Source organism: Protopterus annectens, chromosome 2.part0, assembly GCF_019279795.1.
Source record: "Protopterus annectens isolate FY-2018-M chromosome 2.part0, PAN1.0, whole genome shotgun sequence".
Taxonomy (NCBI): Eukaryota; Metazoa; Chordata; order Ceratodontiformes; family Protopteridae; genus Protopterus; species Protopterus annectens.
In genome coordinates, this window is record NC_056728.1 from 1724292916 (window position 1) to 1724309596 (window position 16681).

General features: G+C 43.4%; 1 protein-coding gene across 1 annotated transcript in view; it reads right to left on the reverse strand.

Moving 5' to 3' along the window:
- Positions 1-295: 295 nt before the first annotated feature.
- TATDN2 (TatD DNase domain containing 2) overlaps positions 296-16681 on the reverse strand; it is a 146801-nt gene continuing 130415 nt past the window's right edge. Inside the window, exons 3-5 of the mRNA XM_044060436.1 lie at positions 3129-4265; positions 609-736; positions 296-515 (exon numbers count right to left, since the gene is read on the reverse strand). Coding sequence (XP_043916371.1) covers positions 296-515; positions 609-736; positions 3129-4265 — 1485 coding nt within the window. The remainder of the gene's footprint in view (positions 516-608; positions 737-3128; positions 4266-16681) is intronic.

The window sequence follows — 16681 nt, forward strand, 5'->3', positions numbered from 1 at the left end:
GCAAGAAAGACTGGAGGACATGGCATCGGCTGTCAGCTTTGTACTCCTGGTGCTCTGACGTCAGGGAGCAGGGCTGAACAGCCGACGCCTGACCCAGACTTTGGGATTCTGGCCAACCGAGGACTGCCTGCCGGCAGGGGAGAACCCTACAGTCATGACTGCAACAGTGAAACACTATGAACATCTGGGATATTTCACGGCTTGCTCATTTAGACTGATGAGCCATAACCGGGCATCAGTTTTCTATCAAACTATAAACCTGAGGTAGCATCAGTAAGTAGCAACAGTTCTGTCATCACTTAGAGGATTTCAAAGTAAAAGCCCAGGTTTCTACGAAAACACGCTTGTATTCAGCAATCACTTGGCACTTTAATGTATCATCATTTACATAACTTAACATTTCGATCCATATCTGAGTGTTTCCAGACAGTACATCACGAAAAATAAAGATTTCATGAAATTTCAAGTTTTTAATTGCTCTGGTAGCAGAGCTCTTTAAGCACAACCACTGTATCCTACAATTGAGACAGAGTTCATATTACCACACCCCCTTACAAATGACAGATTTTCACATACAGACCCTCATGCAACAATTAAGTTCAAATTACCTGTGTATTTTATAGTCCCTTGGCACATACTTTTTCATGATTTCCAACAGGTCCTTGTCTGCATCTCTGCAATGGATAACTAGAGGTTTATTCAGTGACACTGCTAGCTGCAGCTGTGTTTCAAGCACCTAAAATCAAAACATACATAACAGCAAGGCTGAAATCCTTAAGTGCCTCAACTTCAAAGCAGCAAAAAAAAAAACTCTCCTGGATAATTCATAGATTGATTACAGATATGAAATTAACTTTTAAGAAGCAAACATATATATCTTTTGTACAAACTTGGTCACACTGGTTGAGTTGCTTGCTCCAACATACCTGCGTTAATCTCCACGCCACTCTTCCCATTGCTTTTCAGCTTATCTGTTTGCTCTGCCCCACAAATGGACATTTCCATGGTGCTGGGGGATGTGGGTTAAGCAGCCACCCAAATGACCCATTCATTTGTTTCCAATGCCACCACTGTGGGGGTTAAGGCATAAATCCGCCCATGGAGTGGAATGTAATTTGTACAAGGATGTTGGGGGTTCATTCGCACTACAACAGTCCTTGCCCCTCTGTGTATGCTCTGTTTAAAGCAGCAGATGTACAATGGACTTTGCAAAGTATGACCACACCTTCATATTTAATACACCCATCATTTCCAGCCCCTTTAAGACGCTTCCTGCAAACCTTGGTCTCCCACTGGTGACTTCAGCATGAAACATGCCCAGACTGTGGATCCTCCAACAGAGGCAAGCAGGCATAGCATCATTCCTCTTTACCACATGCCAGCTCCTTCAGTGCGTAGGATACCAATCAAACCCAGGTCACACATTTAGTGCTTTAGTCCTCAATGACAACACAGCCGACAAGAAATTATACCAGAGTACTTCAGTAAATACTCTGAAGAGTATGCAGCCTAAAGCTGTAACTGCTAGCGGCTTACCACAGACGGCACAGAAGTGCAAAAACTTAAACCAAATCAATTGCATTCCAAGATGAAATTTCAGCTTCTATATATTGAAAAAAGCAAACCACAATGATCAAAGCCACAACGGGCAACCTTTTCAGAGCACAGAGACAAAAATCAGAACTTCTATTCTAAGACATAGAACAGCCAGGCAGACAAACTTTGGTTGGATGGCAAAACCCCCTGTGATACTTTCAAAATATACATACTTTTAAAATAACTACGTTGTCATTAATTACAGTTTGCATACTTCCTCAAATTTGCCAGAAAACTTAATAAACTGTCTCCCAAGTGTTGCGGTGTTCAGCAGTGATATAAGTAGCTGTTTACCTCTGATCCTAAACAAGAAATCCAGCCTTGGACCATCTCTGAAGTGTGTGTGTGTGTGTGTGTGTGTGTGTGTGTGTGTGTGTGTGTGTGTGTGTGTGTGTGTGTGTGTGTGTGTGTGTGTGTGTGTGTAGGGAGCTGAGTGAGTAATAAGACATCTTCTACTATCTCAAAGATAAGGAGTTAGAGGACCCTGAAGCAATCATTACACACAGTAGTAGCGACTGCACGTTTGTGTAAATAGTGGCTGTTGGGTAACAAATCGTTCCAGTGCTGAAGGAAGAGTCTAAAAAGCCTGCACAGGGACCATTGCTAGCAGTGCTCCTCAAGGTGCACTCCAGCACCCAAAAGGAGAGAGCTTACTAGATTTCACTCTAAAGCAGAAGCCATGAACTACTATGGTGCAGAAAACACTTTCAGACCCTCCTCAGTCTGGGTTAGTAAGCTCCACTGAACAAGAGAGGGAGTCTCATTGGTATCTACACCCCACCATGTACCTAATATAAGGTGCAAGCCATAGCCCAGTGCCTCTCCCAGTCTCCCTACTCCCCATAAAAGTTGAGAACAGGCTAGGACTCCATCCTTCACTAATCAACTAATCAATGAGTGAAACAATGCAAGAAAAACTGGGAATCTATTTACTGACTGGACGTACCTCCTGGAAAGCAACATCTTTCCTCTCCATTTGACTGCATACTAGCAAAACATTAATGGCTGCATGTGGTAACAACCCCAGATCCCTTGGTAACAACCCCAGATCCCTGTAGCTTTTGTGTCTACTTTATGGCTGGACTGAACCACACTGGCATCTGTGTCAGCACTCAGCATCTTGCTCCTCTCCCCATCAGTATAGGCAGTGTGTTAGTGTGGGTTCTGGCTTACTAATGGATAAAAAGCATCACTTTGAGGGCTCTGGTGCTTTATGAAACAAACAGGAGCTTTTTTTTTTGTGAATCTCAGAATCTAGACTCAATATGGTGGGAGCAACAGAAAAGAACTGGCAGAGCCGAGGATAAGGTGTACTCCTTTATTATGTTATCTGACAGAGTCCTGACGAACAAGGAAGCTCCTGGGGAAAAATAGTAAACTGGAGCAGAGAGGGCAGAGCCAATTTTAGACCTACTGAGCAATGTATATGATGTTAGATTAATGCTATTTTCAAAAATCATTTTACTGTTACCAATCTAAAGCATGTTTTCAGAAGCTAGAAAGCTGTATTAAACTCACACAAATCTGTTTACCTTCTGCTGCTTAGAAACAACAGTTGAACATTTATGTGAATAGTCCAATCCCATTTCCCCAAAAGCAATCGCTTTGGGATGCTTCATGGCTTGAAGAATCGCTCTTTCTTGCAGTGGTGTATAGTAGCGTGCAAAATGTGGGTGACAACCAAATGCTCCCCAAACGTAGTCTTCTTTCAGCAAATCTTCCCAGAGTGAATTCCTTAATAATGTGCGAGGATCACAGAAATCAGCAATACATCCTTGAAAGTCTACTGGAAAGGTACTATCATAAATCCTTCGAAATTTTGAAAAAGTACCCTGGTATGAGAGTTTTGAATACAGCATATCCAGATGGCAGTGCGTATCAATGAATCCAGTGTGATCAATAGGTAAATTAGTGCACTGCCTTGTTTCAGTAAAGAAATTATTTGAAGTATGCATTGCAAACATACTACGAGAATTAAAGGAGCTGGAAGTTTTATAAGAATTCCAAGTACAAGCACTGTAATCATCTTCATGGCTAAAATTGTAAGAATTTGAACAGTTACTGTAAAAAGAGTTGTATCTGGCATTCGCACGGGACTCTGATGGAAATGGGCCACCCTTTTTAGCAGAAGTTCCACTGTAAGTGCCATAAATATTTTCAGCTTTATTGGAAACCAAACTGTAAGAATACAGACCAACATCAGAATTTCGTCTGCTGATTTCCTCTTCATAGCAGCACCAAGATGAGTCTAGTGAAAATGAACTTGAATTTTGCTGACAAACTGTGGTATCCACTTCTGAGCCATTCAAAGTGCTGCTGTCAGGAACTTGGTCGGGCTGAATCAAAGTGCTATTATTAAAGTCATCTGAATTCCAAGTGTGAGGTTCCGGATTTTTCTGAGAATACAGACGTGTTTCACAGCACTCAGGAACGGTCCACGAAGAACACACAGAATCTGTTTGGAGACCATTGTTTAAGACATGAGAATAATCCTGCCATGGACTGCAGTACAGATGCAGAGGATAAGTAACCACATCAGAAGAAAATGCAGGCACTGCTGAACTGATTGGGTTGTCAGATGAAACAGAATCTTCTTGGGAGAATCTTGCTAGTGGTCTTGTGTCTTCAACATCAGACCAGTCACTTCCAACAGAAACTTCATCAAACAGCTGAAACAAACAAAAACACAGAGATGAATGCATAAGTGCAAAACAACCATACGTCGCAAATATTTAGATTCCAATGTAAGGGTGTAGAGGCTTCATTATGCCAATACATTATTAGTATTCATTTAACCATCAGCATTTACAAAGAAACCAAACAGAAGGGGTTAATATTAGTTTAAAATAACCCCTTCACTTTAAGAGGTCAATCAGATTTGTTGCATAATCATTCTCCAATTCTGTTTTTTTTTTCACTCCAACCACTACAAAAATCAAACCATGATGCACTAAGTTACTGCTGTTGCAACTTATCTCAATCTTTATATTTTAAGCTATAAGCCACAGTGAACTTTTTCTCACTGTTGACAAACATCTGCATATTTACCTCCACATTTAACAACTCGAGCTTTTGCATATGTACTGTCACTTTCAAACCTCAAAGACCATCTCCTTTCTGTACCTACAAGCTTACAAAATGAACAGCAGTATGAAGGTCATTCCAGTCTCCTTTTGCTTACATCTTCAAAAGCTTACTAAAAAAAACTTGTCTCCATCAGTAAACTCTCATGATTGGTGCAACTGTTTTGTCCTCAAAGGTGCATCTTATCACAACTTTTATGGCTCATCTTGTATTGGGAAAACAGTAAACACAAATAAGACTTGGTCCATTATTCAAAAGTACTTTTACTCTCCCACATTTCCATTAATTATCCCCTAAGCTCCTCAAAACCCTTGAGACAATTATCCAATACATTAACATTTTCCCTTGCCTGAAGCCCCCAAACAAGTCTCGTCTACCAACTACATTTCCCCATAACTTCCAGACTCCCTCCTGCCCAAACTCCTCCCCATAACAAATTACAGAAAATGATGTGCCGCACAAGATTTTAGGATTTTACGACAGCAATTGGTAAGCTGTTACTGGACAGTCCATTGTTTTATGTTAAACCAACACTATCACTCTAGAATGAAACACCTGATTGTGTTCTAGTTTTAGAAAGCTCTAATAATGCTTTTCATACCATTTTTACTCAGTGCTGAATTTTAAAATCACCCACTCAGATAATGTGATATATCAATGTACATACATATACGGACGTATTATATAAAACACGTGCCTGTGACTGTACAAGTCTAAGAGTACCAGCTTTTAATAAAAATTAAAAGGTAGATTTGTTAGTATTTATTGGGAGCCTGGGTTATCGAAGTTAAATTAGCTTTTGTTTCAGCCCCCCCCCTAAACATATTTATCAGTGACATCACCAGTCTGAGCCTAAAAATTCTCCATTGTGATCAGTGTTCTATCCCAGTCAACAAAAATAAACTGCTTCACAAATGCAGGCTAGGTTACTGATTGCACTAGGTGCTGAAAAACAGTACATTAAAACAGAATGTATTACCTTGTGTGTGGTAGAACAGACCTCTCACTTCAATCCATACAGAGTAGTATATTCATAGAAGTTAAGTCTAAAATTTGCCCAGACAGTTTAAAGTCTGACAGTTGAGTTGAGAAGCCAGTTGCATTTCCCGTAACAAATTAAACTCTGCCACTCCAGAAACTGTCTTTGCATCATAACTACAACTGTAAAGTTATTATTTTTTTTTTTTATTATCACCAAGGTTCAGCCTTGATGGAGGTGTTAACAGTGACCAGTGTCAAAAATTTCAACAGAAAAAAAAACAATGGGACAAAAATGGGAAGTCCCTTTAACAGAAATGGCAAAGTCAAAGTAAACTGTCATTCAGATTCCATAAGTGCAAGTGAACAAAATTCCTTTACTCCAGGCTCTATGCGCAAACATCTAACATACAATTCACATTACTACATTTAACATTCCTACTATATATTTACTGTTTTACATATCAACAAGCATTTACTAAGCTAGAGAGAGATGGTATTTAGTGCAGAGAATTCCACAGTTGCTGCTTATTGCAGAGAATGCTGTTGTACCATCAGTGGATACTGCAGAAAAACAAGACTATACTTTTTTTTAGATTAATTGCACAGTATATTTAAGATTTTTAAGGTTACTGCACGCAAATATGCTTCTCACTGGTCATATTAACTACTGTCCCTGATGTCAAGTAGGATTGTAAATTGCTATTGGAGGTCAGTAGCCTAATGGCCTAGGGATAGAAGCTTCTACTAAATCTGGCTGTTTTGCAAAATAGCATGCTACGATAACGCCTCCCAGATGATAGGTCCAGGAACAGCCCATATGTAGGGCGAGTACAATCCATGATTATTTTCCAAGCTCTTGAGACAATGAGACTGGTGCAAGTCTTGAATAAATGGTAGAGTGGTTCTGGTAATCTTTTTTGCTGCTTTCACGACTCTTTGGAAGGATTTGCAGTCTATGGTGGAGCAGTTGCTTTTCCAAGCTGTAAAACTGTCAGGATGCTCTCAATTGTGCTCCTGCAGAAGGTCGCAGAAGGGTTGGTAGATTTGCCCTTCTCAACCTTTATAGAAAGTGTGGGCGTTGCTGCGATTTCTTGACAATGGCATTTATATTCACAGACCGAGATAAGTCTTCCAACATGTGTACCTCAAGAAACGTGGTGATTTTTACCTTCTCCACTGCTTCCCTATTGATTCTATGTGGGGAATGTTCCTTATGGCTTCTTTTGAAATCCACGATTACCTCCTTGGTCTTATTCACACCGAGTGCCATACTGTTACCACACCAAGTTATTACTTCTCATCTCCTCTCTACTGGCGGTTTCCTCCTCATTGCTGATGAGACCCACAACTGTGGTATCGCAAACTTGATTATATGATTAGAGCTGTACTTTGCAGTACAGTCGTACATTAGCAGTTTGAATAGCAGAGGGCTCAGAACATAGCTTTGAGGCACACCGGTGGTCAAGGTGATACTATTTGAGATGGTCTTTCCTGCACATACTGTTTGTGGCCTTTCAGTAAGGAAGTCCAGAATTCAACTGCAAAGTGGAATGCTGATACCTAGCTGAGTTAGCTTCTTTATCAATTGCTGAGGTATGACTGTTGAATGCCGAACTGAAATTAATGAACAACATGCGCACATAGCGGTTGCGGTTTTCCAGTTGGTCTAATGGAAGTGCCAGTAAAATAGCATTTATCGTAGAGCAATTTGGTTTGTACACAAATTGGAGTTGGTCCAAGGACGACGGAGGTCTGGATGTTAAGTGGTTCAGTCTTTCTAGGCCCTTCATTATTATGGTGGTGAGAGCCACAGGGCAGTAGTTGAGGTCATCTGGAGGACACTTCTTAAGCACGGGTATTATGGTGCTTTGCTTGAACCAATGGGACAAAAATGGGAAGTCCCTTTAACAGACAAAACAAGGTACTGAATATGCCTGTGAGTACAATTATAAACTGCCCAACACAATCTCTTAGGACCCTTCTCAGAATGATATCAGGGCCAGCCACTTTTTGCAGATTTATCCTCCTCAGGGTTCTATGGACATCAGTTGCATTTAGGTTGAGCACCTCTTCAATCTGGCTTGTTGGAGCTTTCATTGGTTTTGTGGTGTTTGCTTCTTTAAACCTGCTGATATATGTTGAGCTCGTTTAGGAATTCAGTGTTGTCCTCATACAGAGAAGTGGGCTTGTAATCCGTTATGGCCTAGATACTTCACCACAGTCGCTTCGTGTCCTTTTAGTCAGAGAAGTGATTTTGGAGTCTCTGACCATATGCCCTTTTCACCTCTCTCGCACCTTTCTTTATGCTTGCCCTGGCATGCCTGAGCTCATCCTTGTTTCCCTCTTTGAAGGCAGCAGTCTTTACTTTCAGGAGCTCATATACTCTACTTGTGAACTGAGGTTTCTGGTTGGTCCATGTGATGATCCACTTGTTTACTGTTACATCATCTACACATTTGGATATGTAACCTAACACAGACTCTGTACTCCTTCAGATTGGTTTGCTGACTTACAGTGGCTGCCTCTCTGAACATACTCCATTCTCTGCATTCAAAGCAATCCTGCAGTTCTGATACTGCTCCCTCTGGCCATACCCTTATTTATTTTTGGAGGGCTTGCCTCTGGTTAGTAATGGTATGTACACTGGAACTAACATGATGGGAGAAATGGTCTCAGTTGCCCAAGTGTGGATGAGACAATGCCTTAAATACCAGTTTAACACCACTGCAGACTTTATCCAGTGTGCCCTCACCCCTGGTTGCAAAATCCACATGTTGATAATAGCGAGGAAGGTCTGACCTCAGCTTGGCCTGGTTGAAGTTTCTTGGTATTATGCACAGTTTCTGGATTCTGACTTTGTAAACCACCGAGCTCCTTCTATAAGGTAGCCAATGCCTCATTTGTATTAGCACTGAGAAGGATGTATACAGCTGTAATGCTTACACCATTAAATTCCCTTGACAAGTAGAAGGGTCTGCACTTTAGTGACAAACTCTATGGTTTCAGAGCAGTGGATGGAGATTATGTGGCAGTTAGTACACCATGTGTTGTTCATAGGTAGGTACTAGGCTATTGGCCCTAGGGCCTAAATAAGCCTAGCCAAAAAGGTACCCTGGCTTTTGCCACTCAAGAAAATTATTTTCTTGTGCCTCTATCGAGCAGAGCCACAGAAGTGATCCCCGAGGTGAATTTCCCATCTCCCATCCAATCATCAAGATTTTTCTCGAGTGCTAATGAGGAGCTTTGTTTGATATAAGATAGGTAGTTTGTTCCAGAGTATGGGAAGTCTCTGAGACAGGAATCTAACCCTCCAGCATGCTCTGTTTATTACAGTGACAAGATTTGGGTCCCTAGAGCGTGTAGCTCAGAGGGATTGGGATTTCTTTAAGTGGAGCATGTTCAACAGCTCTGGGTTTGACATAGCTTTGTATGCTAGGCAGAGATCGCCTCTGAGTACGCGATATGCGACAGAGTAAAGCTGGAGTTTGAAACGCCAGTAATCCTCTTTGTGAGGTATTTCTGCGGCCTTTCCAGTTGTTGTAGATGTCTTGTGAGGTACATACCAAAAGAGGCGCTGTATTCTATAAAGGGTCTAATGAGTGACAAGTAGAGGGGAACAATGACCGCTTTTTTCCAGGATGAGAAACCATTTGTGATGGTGTGCCACGCAGGATTTCCTGACTACTGTGGTGATCTGATTATCAAAGGAGAGACTACTGTCCACCTGTGTCCCAAGGTCTCATCACACTTTCAGTGTTAAGTAGACTACCACCTATGTGGTAGTCCATGGATACAGAGTTTTTACCAAAAGGGAGGACACTACACATTTTGGCATTGAGCTTGAGGCCATGGCTTTGACACCAGGCATCTGGTCTCAGTGAGGCCCTTTTGTAGGATGTCCACATCGTTAGGAGTTTCGATTATGGCTCCTAGTTTGCAGTCATCTGCGAACTTCGTTAGTCAAAGACCTTCTGTGTTAGCCTGTACTTCTGAGAAGTAGATACCAAACAGGAGAGGGGACCCAGGACTGAACCCTGTGGTACTCCACTTGTCACTGGTCTGAAGTAGGATATGGAGTCTGCTACTTTCAGTGTGGGTTCTGTCAGTGAGCCAGTTGGCAACCCATCTTGTGACATAGGGATTTATACCTATTTTAGTGAGTTTATCTATAATTCCAGAGTGGGGGATGGTGTTGAAAACCTTGGCGTGATCTAGATAGGCTGTGTGAACCACCTGACCCTCATCTACAGCTTTGGTGATTACACACACACCCCTCCCCCATACAATTTCCCACTGAGAAACTGTATCCTGTCTGCTCTGAATGACAGCCCTTCCAGATATACTGCATTGTCACATATTAGAATTTAGCCAAGTTTCAGTGAAAGTAAGAACACAACAGTCTCTCACCTTATTTTCAGTAGTTAGCTCCAGTCTTTAGTCCATTTGCTTATCTAATGAGCAACCATTTGCTAGCAGCATGGCTGGAAGTGCAGGCCTGTATGGGTCTGCCTTCAATATGGCAGTGATTGTTTCCTTCTTCCTCTGACTGATGGATGTCATTACTGCTTGTGCAAGGCACTTTGAACCATGATTTAGTAGAATTCCCAGGTTTTGCAGCTCAAGGACTGTTGTAGGCCTCACAGGCCCTGCAGAATCAGATCATCAAAATCATTTGCACTGTGTAGATCAATGTGTGCATGTCTCTAAGAAACCTCCTGTGGGCATGAACAAGTATATAAATACTGAGCACGTCAAGTCTGCCATTTTGTAGTTAGCGGTTAAGATAAGCATGCCATGCATGTGTGAAAGCTCTGTCAATCAGTTTATGTTTACTGATGCTGCTATCCATCTGGATGTGTTTTCATGTAATAAAGCATCTTAAATGAACTACCCCCACCTGCTTCATCTTCAATGTACAAGGGGACGAGTGACGGTGTCAGAAGCAGCATATCTAATGGCCAGAAAGAACTCCAGTTTCTCTACTTTGACTGAGAGGCATCTAGCTATGGATGGAACTATATACAGTAGTTGACTGTCCTTGCTACATGCATAATTTGCAAAACAGGTCAGAAACCAATTTATAATGTTAAAAACTTGCTCAAACTATTTCTTATTCGCAAAGCATGAAACAAAGCATATAGACCACTCTAAATTATATTAAAATAAGTTGAAATATCCAATATTGCTAGAATTATTCAAATTAATATAGAAAATGTTTGAAATAAGTCTGAATTGCATAAAACAAATAAAGAGAAACAACTGCATTTTTCAAAACGTGCTTTGCGAATCCGTTTTTGTATTAACTGAGGCTGTTAGTTATCAGAAGTGTATGAAGTGTTTGCAAGTTTGTGCAGTGTTACAGTAAAGTTATTTCACAGAATACAGCTATTTTTTGCAAAGTACAGTGCTTTGAAGAGTTTATTGTGCATGTGTGCTACTGCAAGCTACAGAGAGGCAACTTGTTCGCACATAATTACAAGGGTGATATTTTCAGTGTGTTTGTACATACATTGTTGGCATGGCCGAAGATTTTCAAAAACCAGGTCCACTAGGTTTGATGATAATATTGCTGAGAGCTGGAGAGTGAAGCAAGAGTATGACATTTTCATGGAGGCTGCATTTTCTGATAAAGATAATCATACAAAGGCATTTATTCTACTGAATTTAGCTGGGTCAGAAGCCAATGAAAGGGAATGTTCATTTGTGTATGCACCTGCTATCTATGCTGGAGAGGGGGAAACCGCCATTGTTGTACAGGCTACATCAAGGAAGGACCCAGAGTGTTTATAACAAATTTAGAGAAATGTGTAAACCCCCCCCAACCAAATGTTACAATGGAGAGGTACTTTTACGGAAGGGATCAAAAGCCTGGTGAAACTTTTGCAGAATATATAATTGATTTGAGAAACAAAGCAAAAACGTGCAGATTTGGTGCTTTAAGAGATGAGTTGATAAAGGACAGACGTGTGTGGTATTAAGGATGATGCTGTCAAAGATTTTGCTTTGACACAGTGATTTAACTTTGTATAAGGCCATTGAGACTTGTCAGATATATGAGCTCACAAAAAAGCACACAAATATGCTTACAAATGAGAATAGCTTTAGAAGTTACTAGAGTAAAGCTTACATAGATAGCATACAGCATGTGGTTAAAAGAAACAGGCCTAGGCACATGGCAGCAACTGTAGACCCTGCCACATCCATTAGTAACCCCAGAGCTTTCTAGCAAGTTCCAGAGTTCCCATAGTCTCAGTGAAGCACAAGTGCGAGTTAGCAAACTCAAAGCATGGGCCCCAGCCTAGTTTCATTGCTAACTGTCGCAATTGTGGTAACAGTCATGACAGAGAGGAATGCTTAGTTTTTGGTCAACAATGCCACAAATGTAATCATTTAAAAAAAAATGTGTAAATCAAAGGGTGCACATTCTTTTACTAAAAGGGATCATTTTAAGAAAAGTGTTGATCAATTACACAGCAGTAAAGTGGCATCTCCAACTCTATGTTGATGGTGTGTCGGTGCTTAGCAAGAATGCAGTAGATTTATGGGCCAAGAACAGGAAGTTATGTGCTCACCATAATGTTCGATGTATGTAGTCATCTCGCCTCACGTTCTTACCTGTGGCTTTTCTAGCTCGAAATCTTCTATCGGCTGGGCTAAGCAGGTATCCCATGGTGCACTGCTTCATATCCCCAGATCTAGTTTGCTGTGAAACTCATACATACCCCATGCATACACAACATCCAGATAAAAAGAATAAGCCGAAGTAAAGGGAACTGTATATAGAAAAACCCTAACCTCCAGATCCTCCAGGAAGGGGGAAGGCGGGAGGGTAAGTAAAAATATGAGGCGAGATGGACTACATACATCGAACGTTACGGTGAGTACATAACTTCCTGATGTTATGTAGTCCTATCTCACCTACATTCTTACCCGTGAGACAGCAGCCCTAGCACCTACATCCTGGGTGGCTCATTGGAAAATACTCCTAAGTACTGTGGAGCCGAAGGATGACCTGCCCTAGAAACCACGTCCAATTTGTAATGAAACAAATGTGTGAGGAGAAGCCCAAGTAGCTGCAGCACATATATCATCCATTGACAACCTGACCTGATAGGCTGTAGATGTCGAAATAGCCCGAGTAGAGTGAGCTTTGATTGGAAATGGCAGATCTTTTCCTCCCCCTTGGTAGGCGAGCAAGATGCAATTAGATATCCATCTGGATATGGTGACCTTGGAAACCGGGGATCCAATTGTGTTGTCCGCAAAGGAGTCAAACAGTTGATCTGACTTCCGGATATCTTTTGTTCGGTGTAGAAAGAAGCGTAACTGTTTGAACTTAAATTCTGCCTTGTTTGAAAATTGCGGAAAGAATACAGGCAACTCAATGGATTGATTAAGATTAGACACGGAAGCCATTTTAGGAAGAAAAGAAGGTTCAGTCTAAGAGAAACCGTATCCTTATGGAAGATTAAGTATGGGGGTTTAATAGAGAGGGCTTGAATTTCTGAAACTCGCCTTGCTGAGGTGATTGCTATTAAGAAGGCTGTTTTCCAAGTCAAGAACTTCAATTCACAGGTAACTGCAGGCACGAAAGGTGGTGAAGTAAGGGCTTGTAGGACAAAATTGATATCCCAGGGCATGATAGGTTCGGAGACCGAGGGGACGAGTAACAGAGTACCCTTTAGGAAAGCCTTGCCGAGTCTATGAGCCATAAGACTAGGCTCATTAGCCACATGAAAATTAGAGATCGCAGCCAACTGAACTTTGATAGTAGCTGATGCGGAACCCTGATGGAAGAGCATAGACAAAAACTCCAGGACTGAAGCAATTGGAGCTGTGTACGGATCAATGCCTTGGGTATGCGCCCAAACAGAAAACCTCTTCCATTTGCTGGAATAAATTTTCCTAGTAGATGGCTTGAGAGGAAGATATGTGAACCTCTTCTGGTGAAAATTCATGAAGCCTAACGATGGAAGTGGAGCAGCCAGGCTGTCAGCCGGAGGGTCATCAGAGAGGGGTGGAACTGTCCCGACATGCGTCAGTAAATCTGGTTGAGGGTCCAGAATCCAAGGAGTGTCCACAATGTATGGTTGAAGAAAAGGGAACCAGACTTGAGGCCAGTGTGGAGCAATCAGAATCATTCTGCTTCCCAAGGATTGTGCTTTCTGAATTACCCTTGACAGCAAGGGAAACGGAGGGAAAGCATAAATCAGACCAGAGGGCCAATCGTGGACCAGAGCGCCCCTGGGTGACTCCCCCTGTGGGGGGATCCGTGTGAAGTAGTTGCTGCATTTGGCATTGAGGGGGCTGGCAAAAAGGTCGCAGCAAGGTTGACCCCATTTGCTGAAGATTTGTTCTGCAACTAGACGATTCAGGGACCACTCGTAAGGCATCAGAATAGCTCTGCTTAGCCTGTCCGCAATCACGGTGGACTTCTCCGGAATGTGCGTTAGCACCAGAAAACGTTGGGAAGTTGCTGCCCACTGCCACACTCGCATGGCCTCTCTGCACAAGGGGTAAGACCTGGTTCCCCCTTGCTTGTTTAGATACCACACTACCGACATGTTGTCTGAGTGCATTGCAATCGTCCCTAGAGGTAGAAAACTCTGAAGTGCCTGCAACGCAAGGAGTACCGCTCTCATCTCTGAGACGCTGATATGCAGATGTATCTCGTGATCTTGCCACGTGCCTTGGACTGTCCTGCCGAGATAATGCCCCCCCCCAGCCCATCTGGGAGGCGCCCGTGGTCACTGTGGCCATCGGAATGGGTGGGACAAATGGTCTTCCCCCATCAAAATTGTTGGTGCGAAGCCACCAACTGAGGTCCTGTTTGCATCTGTCCGTGAGTAAAATGGGGTGAGAAACTGGAAATTTTTGGAAAGACCATTGAACAAAGAGAAGCCATTGGAGAAGCCTCATGTGCAATCTCGCTAGAGGAACCAACATGATTGTTGCTGCCATGGTTCCTAGAAGTTGGAGAACCCATCTCACCTTTACTTTCCTCATGGGCATCAGGGTATTTGATGTTGTAAGATTCTGATCCTCTCCTGCAGTAAAAATGCTCGCATTTGAATGGTGTCTAACTCTGTGCCTATAAAGGTGACATGCTGCGAAGGAAACGAGGCAGATTTTTCCCAATTTAGTGTTATGCCCAACTGTTGACAGAGTGATGGTAGCGTCCCTGGTTTGGTTTAGCTGATGCCTGGTGGGGGCGGTAAGAAACCAGTCGTCCTGATACGGAAACACCTGGAATCCTTGACATCCCAAGTGAGCTGTCACCACTGCCATACACTTGGCGAACACCCTGGGGGCTGTGGTGAGACCAAAGGGCAGTGCTCGAAATTGAAAATGACTGGCTCCCAGCCGGAAGCGTAGGTGACTCCTGGATGCCCTGTCCATCTTTACATGGTAGTAAGCATCCTTGAGGTCGATGGAGCACATCCATACCTCCTCTCCCAACAATGGGAGAATCGAATGCAGTGACACCATACGGAACTTGGACTTCTGTACATAGTTGTTTAGTTGGCTGAGATCTAATATGGGTCTCAGCTCCCCTGTTCTTTTCGGCACCAAAAAGAATCTTAAGTCCCTAATCCGATCTGGTCTGAGGGGACACTCTGGATGGCACCTTTTCCTAGCAGCTTTGAAACGTCTAAGGTGGCTTGATCCCTTTGACTGGGTGGAACATCTGGGATATTTCTGATTGATGGGGGGTGTGATATGAACGGAATGAGGTAACCTTCAGAAATTATTTGCAATACCCATCGGTCCTGGGTGATGCTTTTCCAGGCTTCCGGATATAATGAAATTTGACCCCCGACTGGCTCCGGATAAGCACAGCTGGGCACACCCTCAGGAACGAGAGTTGTGAGAGCAGCGAAAGGAATCGCGGTCTCCCGAATTGCGGGGGCCCCCTCTGCCTCTAGGGCGATGTTGCCCTGAATAACCTCCCCCTCCTCTGCCTCTGGAGGAGGACTCACCTTGTGCAGCAGGAAAAAACTTCTGTGATGTCTTGAACATCTTCCCACCCCGCTGGGCCTTGGGGTAAGGCCTAGAAGGAAGGGAAAAATGGACCCCTACGTCAGACAGGGTTTTTCCCTCTTGCTCACACCTGGTGAGGGTGTCTTTCACTTTGGTTCCGAACAAGGAAGAACCGTCAAAGGGGGAATCAGTGAAGGAAGACTTGAAGGCCTCCGCAAGTGACACAGGCGCAGCCAGGCTTGCCTCCTAAGGGCGATTCCTGAACTTGCTGCCATACTCGCCCCCTCGGCTGCATACGAAATGAGCCGCATGGAGGACTTGACAATGGAGTTGAGGGTAGACACCTGGGCGTTAACCGTCTGGGCCACTGCCTCAGGGATGTTACCCGCAAGAGTATCTCCTAACTCTGGAGGAGATCTCTCTGGTGCCGAGTGAAATGAGACAGATAATTCAGCGACCATAAGGTAAAGGTTGCTGACGAGAGGGTACGCTTCCCGGACCGGTCCATGGTCCTAGACTCCTTGTTAGGAGGATGGACGGAGGAAGAGGTCTCTGCTACTTCCTTCTGAGTGGCCGCCGCCACCACGGCATCTACAGGGACTCCTTTGGACAAGAACTCCTTACCCTGGGGAGCAGAAAGAAACTTGTTGGGGCGCCTGGGTATGGGCTCCACAGAATCAGGGTTTTCCCACACCCTTCGACAAATTAAATCAAGGAGCTCATCGAAGGGTGGGGACACCCAGGAGGCGGAGGGCTGAGCACCAAAGGCCTTAAAGGAAGACTAACTCCTCCTTGGAAGGGATTTTGGACGGCCAGTCACCTCTTTGCTGCAATTATCTCCAGGATGTCGGAGAAGGAAACATCAGAGGATGACTTGGGGGACCCCTCAGATTCCTCGAGGTCAGTATCAGAAGTGAGGGACTCATCCTGGGAGTCTGTGCTTCCTCTTGCACGTCTTCTTTCTATGGGGCTCCTCAGGCACGAACTCTGAAGGACCCTCAGAAAGTTGGGGACCACTCGTGGGGGTATCCCTAAGCCT